The sequence below is a fragment of the Orycteropus afer genome, unplaced genomic scaffold (genome assembly GCF_000298275.1).
Source record: "Orycteropus afer afer isolate SDZICR_OR568_19922 unplaced genomic scaffold, OryAfe1.0 scaffold00036, whole genome shotgun sequence".
Lineage (NCBI taxonomy): Eukaryota > Metazoa > Chordata > Mammalia > Tubulidentata > Orycteropodidae > Orycteropus > Orycteropus afer.
Genome location: NW_006921623.1, coordinates 13320012 through 13345451, shown reverse-complemented (window position 1 = coordinate 13345451; position 25440 = coordinate 13320012). Strand labels below are relative to the sequence as shown.

General features: G+C 39.1%; 1 protein-coding gene across 1 annotated transcript in view; it reads left to right on the top strand.

The window, feature by feature from the left end:
• The window catches only part of CUNH11orf53 (chromosome unknown C11orf53 homolog), a 163741-nt gene that overhangs the window by 94735 nt on the left and 43566 nt on the right, over nt 1-25440 (top strand). Inside the window, exons 4-5 of the mRNA XM_007936563.2 lie at nt 13366-13485; nt 14714-14823. Of these exons, the coding sequence (XP_007934754.2) occupies nt 13366-13485; nt 14714-14823 (230 nt within the window). The remainder of the gene's footprint in view (nt 1-13365; nt 13486-14713; nt 14824-25440) is intronic.

The window sequence follows — 25440 nt, the reverse complement described above, 5'->3', positions numbered from 1 at the left end:
ACTGTGGTCAATGTCATGAGACAAAGTGTATGTGAACTGCTGTATGGAAAGTGAATTTGCTCTGTAAATCTTCACCCAAATCACAAAAAAAAAAAAAAAAAAATCAGAAGTTTGGGCTTAAAAAAAAAAATAGTGTATCTATGGAAACTTGAGCAAAGAATACCAGAAAGATGTTTACTTGTGCTTTATTGACTATGCAAAAGCATTCGATTGTGTGGATCACAAGAAATTATGGATAACACTGAGAAGAATGGGAATTCCAGGACACTTGATTGTACTCATGAGGAATCTGTACATAGATCAGGAGGCTGTCATTCAAACAGAACAAGGGGATACTGCATGGTTTAAAATCAAGAAAGGAACACATCAGGGTTATATCCTTTCACCATACTTATTCAATTTTTATGCAGAGCAAATAATCCAAGAAGCTGGATTATATGAAGAAGAACATGGCATTAGGATTGGAGGAAGACTCATTAACAACATGTGATACACAAATGACACAATTTTCCTTGCTGAAAGTGAGGATGACTTGAAGCATTTACTGATGAAGATTAAAGACCACAGTCTGCAGTGGTCTATGACCAGAGTGACAGCCTCACAATAAATGGAGAAAAGATTGAAGTTGTCAAGGATTTCACATTACATGGTTCTAAATCAACACCAATGGAAGCAGCAGTCAAGATATCAGATGACATATTGCATTGGGCAAATCTGCTGCAAAAGACCTCTTTAAAGTGATGAAGAGCAAAGATGTCTTCTTGAAGACGAAGATGTTCCTAACCTAGCCATGGTATTTTCATTTGCTTCATATGCATATAAGAGCTGGACAATGAATAAGGAAGATTGAAGAAGAGTTCATGCTTTCGAATTGTGGTGTTGGAGAAGAATACTAAGAGTACCATGCACTGCTAAAAGGACTAACAGATTTGTCCTGGAAGAGGTGCAGCCGGAATGCTCCTTGGAAGAAAGAATGGCCAGACTTCAGTCTCACCTACATTGATCATGTTCTCCATTCCCTGGAGAAGGACATCATGCTTGATAAAGTAGAGGGTCAATGAAGAAGAGGAAGGCCCTCAATGAGATGGATTGACACAGTGGCTGCAACGATGGGCTCAAGTATAGCTAGGATTATAAGGCTGGCACAGGACCAGGCAGTGTTATTGTGCTGTGTATAGCTTCACTATGAGTAGGAGATGACTCGATGACACCTAACAACAACAACATGGTGCCCTGCTTCCAAAGATTCTGAATTAGGTAGAATGGGATGTGGGTTGGGCAAAGGTGTTTTTAACCTGCTCCACAGGTGATTCTGATGCTCTGCCAGGTTTCGGAACCTCTGCTGTAAACCATATATTTATATTTAAATATACTAAAATGATCCAACTGAGTATATGTGAACTGCTGTATGAAAAGTGAATTTACTCTGTAAATCTTCACCCAAATCCTAATAAAAAAAAAAAAAAAATGATCCAACTGTATGAAAATGACATCAATTTTGATTTCTATTCCTGAACAAAAATATCTTCTTACAATTTCACCTGTACCTGATGCCTAGCTTTTAAAAATCAGATATCCATAACCTGAGTATTGCAAGCATAGTACCTACTGGGAAATAGGATTCTTCATGCATCCTTTTTTTTTTTTTTCAATCTAACTAACTGTAGATTAAAGGCATGGAAAATGCCATTGCTATTCTTAAAACAAACTTTTTTGGATTCCTTATTTTCATTAAAAAAAAAGTTTTAAGATAGTTTAGTCCTAATGGAAACTCACTAGTACTGAATAAAAATCTTCCTAGGGAGGAAAAAAGTACCTTCCTATATAATCTACATTGGGAATGCAAATTGTAGAGAAACAGACACCAAAGGATTTGCATTTAATCAAATCTGAGGCAAGTCATTTCAGAAGCATCAGTAAGGGGTGCAGAAGCCTTTCCCATAAGGATCAGGCAAGGTCCTTCCCGGATCCCAGCATCCCTTTCTGCTTACCAAGGAGTGTATACCACTTGCCAGAAACTCTACCTTGCCTGTGAAAAGACTGAGGAAGGAAATTCACCAGAATCATCCAGAATGGAAGGTGGTAAGTCTATATTGGTTATTTAAAAAGTAAATAAACTTTTTAATAATCCTAATGTTTACTTTTGACACCACACAGTTATAACATAAACAAAATAGAAGAAATACAAAAACACAGTCCTGAGACAACTATTTAGAGTTCTCGGTACCAGTTTCATAATTCTAGTCACATTTCTTTACTAGTTGTTAGACTTAACTTTTGTTGCAGTCTCAGGAGTTATTCAAGATCAGTTCAACTAAACATTATTTTTATAAAGTGAGACTTAACTATTAATGCCTTCTTTTTCAATATTTTATTTGAGATGTAACAACTTCAGGCAAGCCGTCAATTATAAAGGGCAGAAAAATCTGCATTTAAATAGGACTTGAAATATCTTTTATTCATGCATCTTGCTTTAGGCTCTTAAGGCTAAGAATGTAGGAACTTCTATTTACATATGATAAGGAAGACCCTGAACTGTTATATCAGGAGTTCAAACTGTATATAGATCCTTACTCCTTTGTTCATCCTGAAGATACAAATGTTAGCATCAACTTAGAGTAAAACCCACCCATTTAGTAACAAATTTAAGTTGCTGTTTTAAAAGTCAAATTTAAATTTAAAAAGCTTACAAAAGTCAACATTTTGAACATTAATGAGCACAGAAGATACATCTCAAAAATTCCTAGTAAAAAAAAAAAAATGGTATTTTTCAATTGTCACAGCTCATCAAAGCCTGATCTCAAAAGGTAGACAGTGAGGGCCATAGGAAAATCTGACTATTGGGAATCACTGGAGGGTGTAATTGGTTAATGCACTGGACAGTTAATCAAAAAGTCAGAAGATCCTCTCCACCAAGAAGTGTCTCAGAAGGAAGTCCTGGAGATCTGCCCCTGGGGCAGGGGGAGGGGTGGGGATAACCCATTGAAAACTCCATGCAGCCCAGTCCACTCTGTCACACACAACTCTGTTAGTTTTAATTGGCTTGTCAACAACTCTTTTTTTCCTTCTGTGTTGACTGAAGCATTGAGCCAATTATTGACAGCATCTCTAAGTAGAAAGTTTTGGGATCCAGATATGAGGTTTAGAAGGTGGAGAATGGCAGATTATCAAGAGGGGAGCGTGAATACCTATGGTGTGGGTAGACCAAAGCACCTATAAAATGCTGATATGTTAACTAATTTGGTCTCATATCCTTACAAGTTTCTGACTTTATTTCAAGTTTAAGATTTCACAAACATTACATATGATCTCCTGTTTAATTAATGTTCTGAACATGTCAAGATTAGGTGCAGAACTTAGAGGTTTTGTGTTGCTTTCCTTGTATTCTCCTAAAGGTTTCCCATAATAAAGCCACTATGATACCATCTCCCCAGATCAGGAGTGGAACCACAAATGCTGAGCTGCTAATGGGTATACAACTAATAGTATGTATTCCTGGGTGGGTATCTCTGTCCTTCCCCATGACTCTCCTCCTCAGCAAGGCAGCCTGGGCTGCAGACAGTGGGGTCAGAAGAGGAGTGCCTATAGCAGCAGAGTTGGCACCTGAAGCCACACAGTGGGACAGAGCATTGTCTTGCCCCTGGACTGCCCAGGACTTCATTCTTGGCACTTTTCTGACAGGTAGGGAAAAAAAAATGGAACAAACATAGTCATTGTCCACCAGTCATCCATTCTGCTCTGTCCTGAGTGAGAGTATGCCTACATTCTAGTATTATGAGGGACAATAATTCAGAGACATCATCTATTAAGTTTACTGCTGTCTCCAGTGGCATAGTGCCTAAAGCATTTGACTAGTAACTGAAAGGCTGGAGGTTCAAACCTACCAGCCACTCCTCAGAAGTTAGATTTGGCAATCTACTTTCTCAGAAACTGAAGGGTCGCTATGAGTCAGGACTGACTCCACAGCAGTGAGTTTGGTTTTTTGGTAGTAAAATTCAAAATATAAATTGTTCAACAATTTTCTAAGGTTATAGAATGGCTCTGTTCACCACCCCTCCCCATTTTTGTTTTCAATTATTCCTTAAAGACCAGATTCCCTTACCTTATGTAACAAGCACCTGCTAAGGGACTCTAGAGAATTTATAAGCAAGAAGGTATATTCTAGAGAATGTCATCAAAAATAGTAAAATAAAGGAATAACTGCTAATGGGTACAGGGTTTCTTTCTAGGGTGATAAAAATGTTCTGGAATTTGATGGTGGTGGTGGTTGGACAGCCTTGAGAATATACTAAAAGCCACTGGATGGTATGCTTAAACAGATAAATGTTATGGTTCTAAGAATTATAGCTCAGTCTTTAAAATATATTTAAAAAGTAAAAAAGAAATAGTGAAATGAGAATGTGCTGCAAAAACCAAAAATGTACTTGATATTTGGTAACTAAAAATAATTTAGGAATCATGTATATTTGAAAAATCAAATCAATTTCAGAATATATAAGTTGGATTTGGTGGAAAATGTTTAATTTCGAAAACAATATTAAAGCAATAACATTAAATTTCTCTGAACCAAATTCTTCATCAAAGTAAATGGGAATAAAAAAAGGACATGAATGGGACAATTTGTTGTACATACATAATCACAATACTACAATGCAAAAACAAAACAAAACAAAACAAAAAAAACAGTTTCCAGATTCTAAGGGATACTTTCATTTCTATTAATAAATTTGCTTGTGCTTTCTCCCCGGAAACACATGTCTTTGTTTTCTCAACAACTGATCTGAATGCAAGTTTGTATCTAGAGTATTTGAATAAAAACTCTTAAGCATCTCCTGGTTTATGCAGGTGTGGATTCTTTAAATAGACACAGTGCCCAGAAGAAAAAAAATATTTTGGAGTAGGAACACTGGCAACATTGTAACAAACCTCAAAACATCACTCCTCTCCAAAAAAGAAGGGTTAGCTAGGTTAAGGAACTTTCAGCACTTTCGAAAACATGAGACTATTCCAGATAGTACTTTAAAGAATTTGTAGTAGGTTTCATTGCTGTTCTATATTGTAGATGTGCACTTGTCTGAACCACTGCCTCACAGTGTGTTTTATCCCCACTGCTCCTGTTGTTTCCTGTTTCCTCTCATTCTCTCATGAAGCCTGAGAAAAAGGCTTTGATCCCTACCTCTTATGCAACAGAGCTCTTTTTAAAGATCTCTACCTTTGCAACCCCTAAGATCTTTCTCAACCTTCTCTAAGGCAATTTATTTATTCCACAAATACTTATTGAGTGAGCATCTATTGGGCGCCAGATACTTAACACCATTAATCATCTCTCTCCATACTCCTTCTTTCCTTCATCTCCCCGATGGAATCACCCTGTTAAGGAGCCCTAGTAGACAACAGTTAAGTGTTTAGCTTCTAAATAAAAGGTTGGTGATTTGAATCCATCCAGTGGCTCTGTAGGAGAAAGACCTGGCAATCTGTTCTCATAAAAATCACAGCCTAGAAAACCCTATGGGAAAGTTCTACTCTGTTACATGGGGTCACTATGAATTGAAATCGACTCGTTGGCATGTAAAGACAGCCACCACCCTGGTACATCACTCCCTACATTTCTGATCCCTCCTTTTCCCCTGGGCATCAGAGCTGTTTCCCAAGACTCAGTGCTTGAGTGTCTACTATTCTCTTATTATGAAATATTCCTTGAAAAACTAATTTATTTTCATAACTTTAATTATTGTGGTAGTAAAGATGTCTTACATAAACAGTTCTAACCCCAGTCCAAGATCTAGTCCTGTCTACGGATATTTTTATTTGATTACGCCACCACAACCTCAAACTCACCATATTCTAAACTGAACTCTTATTCTTTCCCCCAACAAAACCAACCCTGTCCCCTGCCTTCTTGAACTCTCTTTATCATGGTATTCTTTTTCATTGTGTGTGTGTGTGTGCATGCATGCTTGTGTATTTTCCTTTAACAAGTCTCTTAAATCTGCCCTTTCATTGTCATTTGCATGGTTTCTGGTTAGTCTCTGTTTTACCTTTCTCTGTCCTTTCTGCTTCTGTATCCTCTATGTTTTCTAGAATCTACTCTTTTTAATCCTCCAAAAATTATTCTATTACAGTGTTCTTTGGGAGAAAAAAAAAAATGTTGTAATTTCCATCACCTACAGCATAAAGTATAAACAAATCTTCACCATCAAGGAGTTTACATTTAGCAAGGGCAGACAGACAATTAACAATACACTTAATAAGTAAATATATAGTTTATTAGAAGGTGGTATATAGAAGAAAAAAAGTAAAATAGGGTAAGGAAGATCAGGAATGTTTCATGGTGAAACTGCAATTTTAAATACACTCTCATTGAGAAGATAACATTTGAGCCAAAACTTGAATACAAGGATATTTAGCCATGTGGATAACTGGGGGAAGAATATTCCAGATGAAGGAGATAGTCAGTATAAAGGCTCTGAGCCAGAAGCTTGCTTGGTGCATTTCAGGAACTGGCTGGAGTGTAATGAATAAGGGTGTGGTAGTTAAGATGTCTGTCAACTTGGTGGGCCATGATTTTGAGTGCTCAGCAGCTAGATGTAGTTATTCCCATAATGAGATTGTAACTAATTCCCTAGTGCAATTTGCTGTGAGCAGCTAAGTAGCTACCTTCTGGGCGTGGCCTGCTTCTAGGATATAAGAAGAAGCTCTGAGAAATGTCTCTAGCTTTTGGCACATCTGGACCCTGCATTTGACTGCCTCTTGGCCTGCTGCGTTACCTGCCAATTCCAGGATTTTTCCTGGACTTGAACCACTGGTCTGCCATGTTGCCTGCTGATCTTTGGGATTGTGCAATTTAACTGTCCATCTTGGGTTCATCAGCCTCAGCAGCCATGAGTCTGAAAAAGCCTCCAGCTCCATTGGGCCTGGACCAGGAGGCACAGCTAAAGCCCAAGGTCAAGAGGCCTTCACCCAGCCCCCAGAGCCAACACTTTGAACGTGGACTTCTAGCCTCCTACCTTGTAAGAGCATAAATCCCTGTTTGTTAAAGCCATCCACTTGTCGTTTATCTGTTATTACAGCACCAGAATCAAGACAAAGGGGAAGAGTTCTAGGGAAAAAAAAGTCAGAAGAATCAGGGAACAAGGTTATATAGGGCCCTTATAAGGACTTTGACTTTTACTCTGAATGAAATAAGAAGACATTGTAGGGTTTTGAACCAAGGAGTGACATGGTTGTATTTTCTTTTTTAAGGATCACTCTGATTTTTCTGTTGATAATAGACTTGAGGATGGAAAGGAGGAAGGTAGAAGCAGGGAGACAAGTTAGAAGGCTACTGTAGTGTTCTGGTTACCTAGTGCCGCTCTGACAAGAAAATATACCACAAATGGGATGGCCTAAACGAACAGGAGTTTATTCTTACAATTTGGAGCCTTTAAGTCCAAGTTCAAAGGGCCAGGCTCTAGGGGTTGGGTAAAAGCCCCTCAACCTTGGGGTCCAGCTCTGCCTCCTGCTCCCAGCCCACTGGAGCTAGAGGCGTCTCTTCACTCAGACAGCTGCTGGCTGCTGAGGCCAAGAAGCCCTGAAGTTGACAAGTAAAAAGGCACAGTCCCGATGTTACCAAACCACATGGCAGGCTGTTATTTTAAGTCCATTGAAAGTCCCAAGGTCAGCAGAGCATGGCAGGCTGCTGAACAAGACATGGCTACATGCAGGGTCCAAGTGTGCCAAAGGCTAGAGACCATTCTCAAATCTTCTTCTTATATACAGAAAACAGACCACATATCCAAAAGCAGCTACTCAGCTTCTCATAGTAGATTCTACCATGGAGTTGATTACCAGTTTCATCATGGGGAATACTACATCCAGCTGCCCAGCCACTCAACCAGGCCTAGCCAAGTTGACACACAAACATAACCACCACATGTAGTAATCTACATGAGAGTTGATAATAGATTTAACCTAGATTTTAACATTGAAGGTAAGGAAAAGTCAGCCAATTCAGTACATGTTTTGTAGGCACTGCCATCAAGGAATTTCTGAAGGATACGATGTGAAGTGTTAGTCAAAGAGAGGAGTCAAGGATAACCCTAGAGTTTTGGGCCTGAGCAACTAGAAGGATGGATTGCCATCAGCTGAGGTAGGGAAGGTATGGCAAGTAAGGAAGGGAAGAATGGAGTTCCATTTTGGACATGTGGAGTTTGAGATGTCTACTAGACCTTTAAGGGTAAATGGATATCCAAGTCTGGAGTCCTGAACAAGTCTGGGCTAAGGGTGTCCATTTGAAATTCATCTACATGTACATAGCATTTAAACCAAATAACTCCAGTTATACTAGTTCCTTGCCCTTCTACAAAGTGCTCTGGTGGTACAGTGTTTAAGGTACCTGGCTGCTAACTAAAAGGTCAGCTGGTTCAAACCCACTAGCCTCTCCATGAGAGAAAGATAGGGTAGTCTGCTTGCATAAAGATTTCCAGCCTTGGAAATTATGGGGCAGTTTTACTCTGTCCTACAGGGTCACTATGAATTGGAATCAACTTAGTGGCAATGAGGGGTCCCCTTCTACACATGCCTTGTTCCTTCCTGCCTCTCTCCTTTTGCTTATGCCATGCCTGCCACCTACGAAGCCTTGCTCCCTGCTAATTATCCACATCCTTCCAAGCCCAGCCTAAGTCTCATCCCTTCCCACGAAGTTCTTATTGACAGTTCCAAGCTGTACTTTTCCCCCTCTTCTACTGTTTCACTTGTGAATGTCTTATTTCTCTTACTAAAATAGAATCTGAGGATCTCTGCTATATATTTTAAGTTGTTTTGCATCTCCTGTAGCACATAGCCCTATGCTTTGTGCTAAGTCAGTGCCAGCTGGTACATCAGAATGATTGTCTTACAATAAAACTTTAGAAGTTTTCAACTGTTTACTTGCTACCTCATAAACTTTATTCCTCTATTCATCACCATGTGGTTATTTTTTAAAATTATTTCAAATAGGTAAATTTCCCCTACGCTTTTTGGCATACACATAGGATGTCAATTGATAATTCAGATAAAAATCATCAATTAAAAAGCCCAAACACACTAAGGATTCAGCCTGGACTCCTTTAACTCTTGTGCCCTCCACCTTCACAGACCTTTCTAATCTATGGTCACCATCAAACAGCCAGATGTTCACCTGCTTGTTCCAGGACTGTAGGCCAGAACTGCCTACACTGGAGTTGGCCCACCACAACAACCTTATAAACACCTTACTCTTTATGTATATCACTAGTTCTCAAACTTAAAGTACATCAGAACAACCTGTAGTGCTTGTTAGAACACAGATTGCAGGGCCCCACCCTACTCTGATTCAGTATGTCTAGAGTAGGGCCTAAGAATTTGCATTGCTAAATAGTTCCTACTTGACGCTGATACTGCTGGTCCAGAGGCCACATTTTGAGGATCACTGGTATATATTCTGATTTTGACTTGTTTGGCTTTGACCTCAGCCTTATTGAGTCACTCTCCGACTTCAAGCTGTTCAAAGCTCATTAAAAAAGAAAAAAAACATGAAACCCACTGCCATCAAGTTGATTCTAACTCATAGCAACCTCCCTATTGAGTTTCCAAGGTGGTAAATCTTCACTGAAGTAGATTGCCTCATCTTCCTTCCGTGGAGTGGCTGATGGGCTTGAACTGCCAATCTTCGGGTTAGCAGTCAAATGCCTTAGGCACTGCACCACTAGACCTCCTTCAATGTTCATTAAAGCTCTCTTAGTTATTGCCATATTCTTCTCCCCTTATTTATTGCAGTTTAAGAGAATGAGGGTCAATTTGTGCCCTTGATCCCAATTTATTTCATCCTCGTTCAATACTTGGTCCCATCAATCATCTTCTTCCTCTCTCCTAAACCTTTAGGCCCTTCCTCTGTCCTGTCCAAATATCCTCAAGTCTCTGTTGTTGTTGTTGTTGTTGTTGTTGTTGTTGTTGTTGTTATGTGCTGTCGAGTCAGACCCGACTCATAGCAACCCCTCCGTGGGTTTCCAAGACAGCATCACTATGGAAGTATATTACCCCATCTTCCTTCCGAGGAGTTTCTGGTGGGTTTGAACTGCCAGGCTTCTGGTTAGCAGTCAAGTGCCTTAGGCTCTATCACCCATAAATACACAAATAGAAATAAAGATAAATTTCTCCTTTACCCTGTATTTCTCTCCAATTGTTACCCAATCTCTTATTTTCCTTTCTCATTCAAACTTCAAGAAGTACTCTCCCCTTCCTATCTCTACCTCCTCTCTGGTCATTACTGACAGGTTATAGCCATTCTACACTTCCCCAAATTGCTCTTGTGTTAAGACCAACACCAATCTCTCCTAACCCTTCTGGACCATTCTGCTGCCTCTGATACTTTTCTTTATCCTTTCTTGAGATTCTTCCCCTGATTTCTATGATGGCTTATTCCACTAGTTTCCTTGGTTTCTTTCTAACTATTCTTTCCTGACTCCTTTATGGAATTCTTTCCTCCTCATCTGACAACAATTCAAATGTGGATATTCCCAAGGCTTCCATCTTTAACCATTTGGTCCAGAGCTTCCCAACCAGTGTGTCAGAACTGGTGTTACATAGGTGTTTGGCCTTTGGGCCTACTCTGTTCCTGCTAAAGTGTCAGATACATAGTATTGTTTTATATGTGTGTTATCATGTGTTTACAGCCTCCAAATACACCCCAAGGGAATTCTATCCTTTCTCCTGGTTTCACCATCATCAACATGACATAGCCCCAGAACATGTGTGTTCAGATCAACCTCATGGTAGGAAGTTGAGAATCATCCTGGAATCTTCCCACTCCATCACTTCCCACATCTTTTTTCCTTTTTTTTTTTTTTAAATAGTCTGCTTCCTGCCCTCCCACTGACCACTGCTCAGACCCTGTTATTTCTTGCCTGGATTATTTTAGAATCCTCTTGATTAATCTCCCTTCAGCCTTGTTATGCTCAAAGCACCCTCCACACAGCTGCCAGAAAAGTCTATCTAAAATGCAAATCTTACCTGCCACTACCTTGCTTAAAAATCTCCAATGGCTCATTGCCTATAGATTGAAGTCCAAATTCCTTCCCACAGAAGAAACTTCATAATCACCCCCACTTGTTTACATAGTCCTGCATCCAGTTACTTCCTCCCTCACACATCTCTTACTGTTCTTGCCCTGAGGCCACACTCTTTTATATCCCCAGTTTTGACACAATTCATGACACATAAGAAATAGTCAATAAACAATTGATGAATAAATGTAGCCTTAGGCTTTTTCAAAAAGAAGACTTCACAGGCTGATTCTAGGATCAATGCATAGGTTTCTTTGGAACAAATAGAAGATCATTAAGTTTTAAATTTGAGACTGATCTGAAAGGGGTACTTCAAACTTCTTTAATTAAAAGATACATTGATCAAATCCTGTTAAAATTAACCCCAAAGGACCATTCAAATATCTTCTTTTGCTGACATCTATTTGAATGTGGATTTGTTTGAAGTAAATAATACATTGTCTTGGAACCCTTTATTTATTTATTTTCTGTTTTGTTTCATGCAGGTATTTTCGTATAAAACTTAGTTGTTTTCAAAGCATTTTCATACACATGTTCTTGTTGTTATGTGCTGTTGAGTCAGACTTGACACATAGTGACCCCTCCTTGGGTTTCTGAGGCAGTATCACTGAGGAAGTAGATTGCTCCATCTTCCTTCTGAGGAGTGGCTGGTCTGTTTGAACCGCCAGCCTTCTGATTAGCAGTCAAGTGCTTTAGGCACTACGCTACCAGAGCTCCCTTCATACACATAGCTTTCTTTATTTATTTATTTTGCTTGTAAGACTCTGAAGTCAGTTAAAAAAAAAAAAATTTTGTACCATTGAGTCAATTCCAACTCATAGAGACCCCCTCTGGGTTTCCCAGGCAGCTCCATCTTCCTTCCACAGAACGGCTGGTGGGTTTGAACCACCAACTTTCTGGTTAGCACTCAAATGCCTTAGGCACTGCATCATCAGAGCTGCTTGAAGTCAGTTAGAGAGATTATTATGCCCATTTTACAGATGAAGAAAATGGGCCTGAGAAACTGTGATTATTCCAAGTCACTGGCTAGTATCTGGTCATGCTAGACCTCACTCCTAGTGAGGTAGGGAGAACTCCTGTGTGGAATAGAAACTGACAGGCCACATTCCATTGTAAATTACCTTAACCCTATTGATAGTAAGGGAGCGTAGTGTCTAAGGCATTTGACTGTTAACCAAAAGGCTGGTGGTTCAAACCATCCAGCCACTCTTGGGAAGGAAGTTTGGGCAATCTACTTCCGTAATGATACTGCCTCAGAAACCCAAGGAAGGGACGCTATGAGTGGGATCTGACTCGGTGGCAGTGAGTACTGATAGTGAGGTAAGGACAGATGTAAGGAATGGAAGGTGCAGGTCATATTCTTTTGTAAACTATTTAAATTACTCCTAATGATACAGAAAACCAGAAAAATTGCGATTAGAAAATTGCCAGATCGTTTGTTGCAGGTCCTAGGGTGTCAACAAAGGAGCCCCGTTTTATCTATAGATAAGCAGATGCCAGGATCAATCCAGAGGACTAGAACATCAAAAGCTAGGAATCACACCTGTGCAACTTGCTATTGTATCACTTCCTCATTCTGTCCCTTATAATTGCTTAAGCCAACTGGGAAATGTTGGCAGTCCAGCTAGCATGCTATACACCGAGTTTCCTGTCCCACTGTACAGTCCTATGCAATGTTTCATTAAAGGCTTGCTCTCTATAAACCACCTCTGTCTCTGCGAGCAATTCTTTCTTGCCAGAAAACCAGAACCCATTTGGGTTTCATGGGCTTCCCCTCCTGTAGCACTAGACCAGCAACCTCTTCTATAGTACTCCACCCTTCCTCTGGTTCCAGTTCTGATTTCTTCCTTCCTTCCTTCCTTCCTTTTTGTCATGTGATTTGACTCATAGATCAAATATATCCTAGACTATCAACAAATTCAATTGGATTAGAGAATATTTTTGGTTATATGTCTAATACACATATTTTAGTATATTCTGCCACACACACAACTGAAATTATTGGTAAGACAGCACCCTGATTAGCATGAATCAAAGCCGTTCAATCTACTGCATAATAATATCAGAATTAGAAAATGGCTTAAATTTTTCTGGTTCAATTACTAATTCAGCCCCTAAATGTTTTCTGTAATAATCCATACAAAAGATTATTCTGTTTTGTTTAACCATCACCAGTGACAAGGAACTCACTATCCCTAGAAACAGTGTTGCCAGTTTTAGCACCTTGAGGAAAATATTTTTTCTATAGTCAGTTTTCTTTCTGTAATTTCCTCATGGTAAAAATGGTCATTTTTCTTATTTTTAGTGCTACAAAAAGTCTGGATCCCAGCTATAATGCTTATTAGCAGCTGTGAAGCTTTGGCAAATAACTTAGCCCCAGATACAGTTTCCTCATCTGTAAAATGGATCAAATTAAATAACGCATGTAAATTGCCCAGCACTGTAGTATCTTCAGTAAGTGCATGGACTAAGTACTCAATAAATATTTGTCAAATGAAAGAAGAACTCTTCCCTTAGCCATGGCCTAGTTTCAAAGCAGCAACTCCTCACATTGAGTCACTCTATTTTAGAAAACAGAAAACAGGTAACAGACTTTCTTCTTAGAACACAATCTTCTTAAAAGAGCCCAGTTGACCTGCTCAGTCGCATTGGGTACAAATATGATTATAGAAGGAACACTGTCACTCTGTAACCTGAATCATGCAAATCTAACTTTTGCATCATGTAATAAATACCATTATTTCAAGTTGCACTTAGTCCTTTATTTTGTGATTAAAACATAAATTGTTAAATCTTGCTGAAGTCAATCTTGATAAGTTACAGTACTAAAAAAAAGGCACCAGATTAGGAAAGAGTCTGGAAATTGTGTCCCAAAAGGAATGAATGGTTCAAGGAACCAGTGATGCTTGGCCTGTAGCAAAAGAAAAGCTGTCTTCAAAGGTTTGAAGAGCTATTGTGTCAAAACTAGAATAGATCCTTTTCACTATTTCTTCTCAAAGAAAAACTGGAATCAATAAGTGAAAATGATAAGGTGGATCCTTAGACTCAAAATAAGAGAGAACCAAAAACTCTTCTATGCTTTGTTTGTTAGCTATCAATTTGGCCCCCTACTCGTGGCCACTCCATGAACAATGGAATGAAAAGTTGCCCAGTCCGTGACTAGTTTTCAGATAGGACTATTATGATCCATAGGGTTTTCACTGGCTGATTTTCAGAAGTAGCTTGCCAGGCCTTTCTTCCTCATCCATCTTAGTCTGACCCTCTACTAAAACCTGTTCAGCATATAGCAATGTGCAAGCCTCCACTGACAAGTGGCTGGTGGCTGCACATGAGGTGTACTGGCCAGGAATCTGCATGGAAGGGGAAGATTCCAACGCTGAACCACCACTGCCTCAGTAAAATCTGTTACAAACAGTGGAGACACAGGCTATCTCTCAAGGCATAGGTTCCTTCTTCTCAAGTTTTTGGGTAAGCATCAATCAAAAATTGGGAGACAGAACTAAATGATCTCTATTGAAACCACTTCAAATTCGAGAATTCTGTCATTCTAATAAGAATATAGCATCACTATAATCATCCTTGAAAATATCCCTCCAAAGGTTAATCTAATTACTCCAACCCAATCTGATTGTTAACTATTCTATCTGTTTAAGTCCCAGGAGACCACAGCAAACGAGTGTATCAAGGTGTGAGAGTGAAACACACAGTCAAGGATCTACTGGCAGAGAAACGATCCAGGCAGACAAGTAATTCAAGATATAATGTAAGTCCCAAATTAATACATTGTCAAGTGTTCAAGGGTTTAAGTCCTCTATTAAGGTTAGTTATTCCTTCCTTGCCTTATCCACACATCAATCTCTCACACTTCGGATCTGATATTCTAGCTAGCAAAACTCTTCATTAGTGGGAACATACTTCCTAATTATTTTGTTTGTCTTCATTCCTCATGATAGATAGTATTTCCTTTGCTTGGTATCTCCTTATTCTCACTTAGTGGTGCCAACGACAGTACATTAACTTACCACTCCCTTCTATTGTTCTCGGGTGCTCATTTATTTTACACTGGTTTTCATGTTTGTTTTGGAAGAGTTTTTATAGCACTATCTGTCTGCTATTGATTATATGCCCTTGGAAATAGATTCGTTTTCCTCATAACTGCATGTCACATGAATCACAGTCAGTAAATGCTAACTTGCCTCCTGATTGAGGAGCCTGGTAGAACACAGAAGGAACATGGGCAGAAAGCCACAGCTGTGGCACAAACCAACCATGAGACCCGGGTAAAGTCACTAAACTTCTCTGAGCCTAACTTGAAATGAGTTAATCAAAATTATCTACCTTCCAAATATAAAAATCTCTGACTATAATTAGCACTATGGCAGATCTATCAAGTTAAAAGTAAGTATTCCACAAACTCCATGATCTTGCTGTTTGGCTACTCCAGCTAATGACAATGAAAGAATGACATGTCTGGACTTTTTCATATCTTGCCAGTAATGAATTAACTAAGGTTCAGTTAGTGGGAACTCAAAATCATGAACAGGAGCCGGCTGACTGCTCTGATAGAGACTGGTGGAACCCCCCAAGACTATGACCCTTACATACCCTTCAGGCCTGGAACTGAATTCACCCCTGTGGCTCAACTTTGAGCCAAACAATAGACAGGCTTATAAGGTGAATGATAACACCAGGGAGGTATGCACACCTTAGAGTAATCAACATATGAGATCAAAAGGGCAGCATTTGCCCAGGGATAAAGCTCAGAAGGCAGAAGAAGATAGGTAGAAAAGGACAAATGGAAGTGGTAAACACAGGCGGAAACGGGAAGAGTGCTGTTACATTGTGGGGATCGCAATCAAGGTCACAAAACAAAACAAAATATGTATGAATTGTTGAATGGAAAACCATTTTCTTTGCAAACTTTCACCCAAACCACAATAAGAAGTTTAAAAAATAATAAAAGAAAGCAGAAAACATGCATTAAAGGTATTCTTGGATGTCAGGAAATTACACCTGGGGGTGGTTCACCTGATACATGTTCCAGAAGCCTGTTTCTGTTCTTCTTCTTCTTCTTTTTTTTCTGTTTAAAACCCTAACTTACTCTTCTTGTTTTTGGAGTAGTTTTGAGCATGATGCTGGTCTTCTCAGTAGCCGTGCTGGAGGAGCCAGCACTTTCTGTGTACTAGTCCCTGTGCCAGATATTGTACATGGTTACCTCATTTATTCATTTATTCTTATAGGCTACATCCAGTAGACAGATGCTCAGCAGATGCTTGCCATTATAGACTGATCTTGATAGCCAAATGCTATTTCCATTCTAAAATCCTTTTTTTTGAGATCTGAGTGCAATAACCATCTTAGACACAGAGTGGAACTAATTATGAAGATCTGAATGGCAGATAGAGGTTTTAGACTTATGCCATTTCTTAGTAGGATTTAAAATGTGATTTTTGCATGTTAGATAAGCTCAGGCTGAATGTTTATTATTTTTTGAACTTTTTATTGTGGTTTGGGTGAAAGTTTGCAAAGAAAATGGTTTTCCATTCAACAATTCATACATTTTTTGTTTTATAACCTTGATTGCGATCCCCACAATGTAACAGCACTCTTCCCATTTCCGGCCTGTGTTTACCACTTCCATTTGTCCTTCTTTTCTACCTATCTCTTCTGCCTTCTGAGCTTTATCCCTGGGCAAATGCTGCCCTTTTGATCTCATATGTTGATTGCTCTAAGGTGTGCATACCTCCCTGGTGTTATCATTCACCTTATAAGCTTGTCTATTGTTTGGCTCAAAGTTGAGCCACAGGGGTGAATTCAGTTCCAGGCCTGAAGGGCATGTAAGGGTCATAGGGGGTTCCACCAGTCTCTATCAGAGCAGTCAGCCGGCTCCTGTTCATGATTTTGAGTTTAGTTCCACACTTTTCTCCCATTCTATCCAGAACATCTTATTGTAATTCCTTTGGAGCAGTCTGCAGTAGTAGCCAGGCACCATCTAGTTCTTCTGGTCTCTGGGTCATGAGGGCTGGGGTTCACGTGCGATCCTTTCTTTTAAACCACTTGCTCTTTTCTGGTTCAACAAGTAGAATTTAGCTGAGACAGAGAAATCTAAATGACTGGCTCCTGTCAGCCCCTAGTACAGGTTTTTAGTAATGCTTGCTCAGAATCATCTGGAGTATGCTAAAATATTAATACAAACCTTGTCTCTTTTTAGAAAGAGAGTAGGCAGGAGGGGGAAGGAGAGAGAGAGAATAGAAAGAATTTATTATGTTGTTATGTCTCGTCAAGTCAGACCCGACTCATGGCGACCCCTCCTTGTGTTTCTGAGGCAGTATCACTACGGAAGTAGATTGCCAAACCTTCCTTCCAAAGAGTGGCTGGTGGTTTGAATTGCCAGCCTCCTGGTTAGCAGTCAATGCTACCAGAGCTCCCAGAAAGAATTTAGAGTACTATAAATGGACAGCAGCTTCAGGGGAAGTAATACAGATTACTTGGCTACCAAATGAAAGAGCAACTGAACTGAGAAATTTGATAAAAAGTTCCAGGTAAACTGTCCATCAGGATAATGCTCACACTCAAGGAGCAGACATTGTATCTGCTGTGAATGAGGATATAACTCATTCCTTGGCATTGTCTTTAATAATCTTGTTGTGTTGGGTGTTGTTGAGTCAGTTTCAACTCATAGTGGCCATGTAACAGAATAGAATGGCTCCCTAGGGCTTTCTTGGCTGCAATCTTTACAGAAGCAGATTTTCTAGGTCTTCCTCCCACAGAGCCGCTGGTGGATTCAAACCACCAACCTTTCAGTTAGCAGCCAAGCACTTAACCATTTGTGACACCAGGGTTATTTATCATTTATAATCCATATAGAAATGATAAGGTACGATACCAGAGTTTTACATAAAAAGATTTAAAAACAAAACCATTACCATGGAGTCAATTCTGATTCATGGTGACAAGAAGGCATACATCCAAGTGGTGGATATAAATATTTTTTGTTGAGTAATTACCAAATATAACATCATATTCAAAATCTGTGACTATCAAATACTGTGTTTTGTCCCTTTATATTTTGGTAATTTTTATTTTATGAAAACAAAAACATAAACCTAATTAATTATAATGAGCTCAGCATAGTGCCTAAGGCATTTGACTGCTAACCAGAAGGCTGGCGGTTCAAACCCACCCGCCACTCCTCAGAAGGAAGGTTGGGCAATCCACTTCCATAGTGATACCTCCTTGGAAACCCAAGGAGGGGTCTCTATGAGTCGGGGCCAACTCAACGGCACATTACAACAACACAACAATTAATTACAGGCAATATTATTTTGTTTTATTTTAAAATGCAGATTCCTAGGCCCTGTATCCTATCTTCTGGCATGGAGTTTCAGGGCAAGGTCCTGGGAATGGTCATTTTAATAAGTCCCTGGGATGATTCCTTCACACATAACAGGTTGAGAACTTTTCCATAGAGCATAGAGCAAGTGTTCAACCCCCACACATCACAGCTGAGGCTCCTCTCTTTGCCTAAACAAAAACTTACTGAGTCATAGCTATTGTCCTGCTGGCATGGTGTTATAGAGAAAGTGGGCACAAAAAACATGTAATGCATGGTTGGTTCCATTAAGCACCAAATAACCTGGTGGAAAGGGAAAATACTTACACATTTAAAAAACATAGGACTATATAATCAAGAGCTGAACTAAAAGATAAAAACTGAAACCTTGAGAAATGAAGTCTTGGTACATGCATGCTACACTATAGATGGAGCTTGAAGACATTATATTGAACGAATAAGCCAATGACAAAAGAATAAGTATTGTATGACCTCATTTATATAAAAAGACAAGAAAAGGCAAATGTATAGACACCAAAGTTTATTAGTTGTTACCTGGAACAGCTGAGGAAGGATAGTCAGGAATAAGAGGAGGATATGAAATATGTGTCTAATTGCCTCCATAAAACTCCTATGTCTCCTTTGCCATGAGACCAGAAGAACTACATGGTGCCCAGCTACCACTACGGAACATTTTGATCAAATATTCCATAGAAGAATCCCAATCATAAAGGGCAAAATGCAGAACAGAGTTTCAAATTCTCATGGACTGTAGACTTTTTCGAGCCATGAAGGGTGGATGAACCCCTGAGACAATCTTTTAACCTTAAGCCCAAAGTACCCTCTGAAGTCTTCTTAAAACCGAACACTAGTTCAGCTTAACTAATAAAAGGTCTGCCTTTAGCATTATGCTCTTTTAAGAACTATCTATACAGGGATCAAATTGACAACAACAGCTGGAAAGATTAGATAGGAACCTTCAAGGGCAATGAGTTTAATGAGGAAGGAACAACTCAGAAAAAGAGACTGAGAATGGTTGTACAACTTAAAGAATATGACCAATATCACTAAATTATATATTAGAAACTTCTGGATTTGTGTATGTTTTTCTGTGTATATTCTCAACAACAATAACAAAATAAATAAAATTTAGGGGGAAAAATGAATCCTAAAGAACAGGTACCATAGTCATGTGATATGAAACATGAATAATGTTTACATAAAGACAGTTTAAAGCATACTTCCTGGTGTATTATCTCATTCAATAGATTCAGTAGTCCTGTAAGATTGATATTTGTGTTATTTTCCATTTTACAAATAAAAAATTTAAGAACTAGAGAAAGGAAGTGATTGTTTATAAGCTGCATAGTTAATAAGCAACAGGTCTTCTGACTCTTAATTCTATATTCTTTCCAACACCTTTTGATGAGAAGAGAAAGATCAATATAGACTGGAATAGAATGTACTGTGACACATGCAAAAAAAGGAAATCAAAACATTCAAAACTATGTGCAAGAACTTCTAGGAGTAAAAAAGTGCAAACAAGCTCAAGCCATGGCACATACTCCCAAGAATCAAGTACATATGAGTATGAACTCAGCCTTAACTTTGTGTTCCCATCTTGTTGCCCAGCATCTCCTATTCTCATCTTCACCTCAATGACCTTTTAAAACTGGCAAGTTAAATGAACAAAGTCCCAAAATGTGACACACAGAAGCATGGTTACTTGGACTTCTGCATCTTCAAGTAAATAGTCCATAAACTTATTTTACTGTCCACCAGCTCGTGTTTCATCCTCTCAACCACTGTTCTAGAATATTTGTAATCTCAAGAAGTATATCATGTTCAGTAATCATCCACTCAAAAGAAGGATCTATTTTTGTCCCTGTTACAAATGCAACCCAATCAGCAGAAATCCTGGAAAATCATGAAGAATCACGTTACTGATGGTCATTTGCATGGGTAATACCAAGACTATGTCCACTTTTTCTCTACCAATGCGCTAGACAACAATGAATTTAATATCTTGCATAAAGTCAGATAAGAAAGTCGTCCATTAGACATGTCCAAAATTTGCAGCTGACAGTATGAATAATAACCAGTCAACACCTAACTTGAGGAGATTGAAGGCTTTTTCATGGAGTTTTACCATAAGCATATTGTGTTAGGCCCAACAATGCCCCCCAAATGATTCCACATCAAATCCCTAAAGCCTATGAATGCTATGTATATGGTAAAAGATGTGATTAAGTTAAGGATTTTAAGAGGGGGACCTTATCCTGGATTATCCAGGTTGGCCCTCAATGTAATTACATGTATCCATATAAGAGAGAGGCGGAGGAAGTTTTGAAAGAAAGAGGCACACACAGGAGAGGACATACAAAAGAATGTGAGTACAGAGGCAGAGAATGGAGTAATGTAGCCATAGTCAAGGAATGCAGATAGCAACCAGCAGCTGGAAGAGACAAAGAACAGATTCTTTCGTAGTGCCTTCAGAGGGAGTGTAGTTCTGTTGACACCTTAATTTTAGACTTCTGGTCTCTAGAACTGTGACAGAATACATCTTGGTTGTTTTAAGCCACCCAGTTTGTGGTAATTTGTTACAGCAACTCTAGGACACTATTACACATGTGTTTTGGAAGCTATGTCTTCCCAGATAAGTACCCTATCTGTTTGATGCCCAAATTGCTGCTCACCTCTATGACAGCATTTTGATACATTTACACAGATTGTGTGGATATATCTTTACCACATTTTTCCTGAAGAACATCTGCTTTTGATACTATGAAATATTTTTCACATTTTTGCAATAGGAATTTGAGGGTAAAAACCAAAAACCAAAATAGGCTTGTGTCAAAGAGACTTCCACCAAAAACTGAAAATTAATACCATTTCTACACACTTACAAGTATTATTGTATACACTTGTTTAAATAATGGCTTTTTCCTTTCTTTCTCAAATTTCTCTGTATCCTTCTTCATCATAACTGGATCTTCTACCATAATTTAAAATATGAACCATTCATTGATTTCTAGTGTGTGTGTGTGTGTGTGTATATATATAATTAGACTTTTGAAATAGGCTTATGCTGATTTTTTTTAAAATTACACAATTTCAGTTGAGTTATTTAAAAGCTAATCATTGAAATGTTTTATAGCATTATAAAACTTAGTGAACTATCAATTGTCTGTAATTTAAAAAAAAAGGAAAAAGGAAGCCTAGTAGCTACAGTTTTTGTTTCGAAATCCAATGAACCATTTGCAGGCTCTTGAGTTTTCTAATCAAGTGTTTATTAAGCCACCACAAAGATTCATTTAAAATCATTGAAAATGCAACAGCTGGCATGAGGGGAAATTTTTAAAAAAACTTGCTGAGTAGAAATGGAAATCAGTTTGGAATTAAAATTGTGTGATGGAATGGGAGTACAAAGCAGAATGGGGAGAATATGAATGAGTTTAGGAGTCAGAGTTTGATGTTAAATCTATTTTGCTGATTAATGAACACACTAATAGCTATCCTTGTCTTTCATCGAAATGCTTCAGTGAAAAACAGTAAGGAAATAGACATGAAAATTCTTTCAGTTAATGTTCTATGTAAACTTAAGAAAAAGTGAAGTTTTGGGGAGTCCTGATTCTGTTTTCAGAAGATCTTAACTGAGGAAAATCTTGGGGAGAAATATTCCAAGTAGGAACTGTAAAGATATTATACCAGTCTAGAATTCAAATACCCCAGGCACTACACCACCAGAGCTTCCCAGAATTATACTGTTGTTGTTATGTACCATCGAGTTGGACCTGACTCATAGCAACCCCTCCTTGGGTTTCTGAGGCAGTATTACTACAGAAATAGATTGCCAAACCTTCCTTCTGAGGAGTGGCTGGTAGGTTTGAACCACCAGCCTTCTGGTTAGCAGTCAAGTGCCTTAGGCACTATCTGGTTAGCAGTCAAGTGCCTTAGGCACTATGGTAGGTTTGAACCACCAGCCTTCTGGTTAGCAGTCAAGTGCCTTAGGCACTATCTGGTTAGCAGTCAAGTGCCTTAGGCACTATGCTACCAGAGCTCCTACACTACCAGAGCTCCCAGAATTATTATACTACATATAAATATGTGTGTGTGTGTGTATAAAGGAGCTCTGGTAGCATAGTGGCTAAGACACTTGCCTGCTAACCAGACGGCTGGCGGTTCAAACCCACCAGCCACTCCTCGGAAGGAAGGTTGGGCAATCCTACTTCCGTAGTGATACTGCCTCGGAAACCCAAGGAGGGGTCGCTATGAGTCGGGTTTGACTCAACGGCACACAACAACAACAACATATATACACACACACACACACACACATACATACATACATACATACATATATGATTAACATTTCTACACACACATAATTCTTTTGTACCAAATTCAAGTGTTTGCTTTTCAAATTAGGTTCCCTGTTATTTTCTTCTCCATTTTCCTAAATCCTTACATTTAAATCAGCTACTAAAATCTCTACTTAAGAACATACAGGATAAGGCCATGTTGTCTTTGTTAATAATCTTTCCTAATTATTTTCAGAAGAGAAACGTTAGAAGCACAGAAAGCACCATTATAATAGTACATATTTCATGGGAAAATTTGGATGAACAGAAGGTAAATGGGTACCATTTATGGCACAGAGTAACTGCCAGTGTTTGATGTTTGCTGAGACGGGTAAACTCCAACTGTGAAACAGATGTGCATTGCCAAACTCTGTCCCTAATAACTGTCTGTCTTTCCATCAGGGTGACTAATTGGAAGTTTGTTTAATTATACAGCCAGCTGTGTTTGGCTACACCAATCACCTATACACTTCAATTACCACCGCATGTAAACATTGCGATGTCCTTATCTGTGATTTGCATTTGTATTTCTTAGGAAGTATTAAAAAAGAAAACTCACCATTGGAAACTCTATAATAAATCATCTCAAAGTCTCTGTCATTTCCCTGAAACTTAGCAAAACACATCAGAGACATCTCTTCTACACTAAAAAAACTTACTCCTCCCTCAGTCTGATGGAATTCCTCCTTCTATAAATGGTTATGGGCAATTCCTTTCTCTTCTCTGAGTTTCAGTGTCCTTATCTACAAAAGTAGACAGTTGGGCCAGATCTCTAGGTTTCCTCCCATTTCAGTATTTCATTTCAATACTCAGTCTTTAAAGTTTATCCCATTGCTTTACCTTCTTTGTTTTTGTTTTTCTTATTTCAAATGTTCCCATCTCATTGTTTAGGATTAAAAATAGATTTGAATCTCTGAGAAGTAGTTCAGACCCAATTTGAAGCATCTTTGAGCTATATATGTTTCTGCCAAGAGAATTACTCTGTCATTTGGGGACCTGCAGCACTTAGACTGACAGATCATCTAAAGATCTAATAAGGGGGGCAACACCACTTGAGAAGGGTTGGGGCTCTTGAGCCAGATAACCTGAGTTCAAATCCCAGCTCTGCCACTTGCTATTTGTGTGATGATAGGAAAGTCACTTTGACTCCCCGGAAAAGGAGGACAAGGTTATCATAAGGGTTAGATTTAATGTTAGTCAAAGGTTTGGCACATCATAGGTGTTCAATAAATACTATTGTTATTAAATACTGCTTGCAAGGAATGATGCAGGTTAGAATTCAAAGCAACTTAAGAAATCATTGCCCCAAAGAAATGTATAGGTCAGTTGTCAGGGTAGGACCTATACATGAAATGTTGTTTGCTGCCATTGAGTGTGGCCTCTGGACTCATCGCAACTCCATGCACAACAGAGTGAAATGCTACCCAGTTATAAGCCATCCCCATGATTGATTGCAGATCAGACCATTATGAGCCATGTTTTTGTTGCTGTTGTTATGTGCTGTCGAGTCAGACCCGACTCATAGCAACCCCTCCTTGGGTTTCCGAGGCAGTATCACTACAGAAGTAGATTGCTCAACCTTAGCAGTCAAGTGCCTTAGGCACTATGCTACCAGAACTTCCATTATGAGCCATAGGATTTTTTCTTTTTAATTTTTTTTTATTATTGTTGAAAATATACACAGCACAACATACACCAGATCAAGAATTTCAATTCAATGGCATTGATTAAATTCTTCAAGTTATGCAACCATTCTTATCCTCCATTCAGAAGTAGATTGTCAGGCCTTTTGTCCTAATCTGTCTTAATCTGGAAGCCGCACTGAAACCTGTTCTGCACAAAAGCAACATGCCAGCCTCCCCTGACAGACGGGTGGTAGCTGTGCATGAGGCACATTGGCTGAGAATCGAATTTGGGTCTCATCATGGAAGGCAAAAAGTCTACCACCGAACCACCAATGCTTCATATACATGAAATAAGTGATTAAATATAAAAAATATTACTTTTGCTCCAAGTATCAAATGAGGAGTAGTGATGACTAAGGAACACTATGAGGGTTCAGAGAAGGGTGAGCAAAGTGTGGACCAGGTGGATGGAAGACTTCTTGGAGGAGCACGAGCCTTGGGCTCAGCTTTGAAGGAAGAAGATCATTTAAGTGAGCAGTAAAGAGGAGTGGAATCCAAGCAGAAACAGGAGGGGCACAGACCCAGAGGGAGGGGAGATTGTCTATTGTGATACCCAGTGATGGGACTGACTTTACCTGCAGGGTAGAGAAGTGAAAAAGAAGGGTCAGTTCCAGCCTCACCAGTCAAGTCTTCCCAGACACTCCTCTCTGCTCCCAGACCTTCAGCATATTTTGCTGCTAAAATATTTAATATTTAAAGATGGCAGACTAGGCAGAAGGACTGCACAGACCCTCTTCAACAAAGAAAAGAGAAACCAATTAACAGAGACACAGAAGATAATCTTGGACCCCTGAGCCTTGAAAGGGAAGGATACAAAAGTGGACTAAATCCCACTAGCAGAAGAATTTGTGTGAAAATACCAAAAAAGGAGACACACAGGGCTTTGGTCTGGCAGCGACCTGAGCGACCCTGACGGCACAGACGACACGGTTTGAAGATTCCCGAGTGGTGGTAGGACCTAAGAATTAACCCAAAAATCACCCTGCTAGCCAGGGACTGCA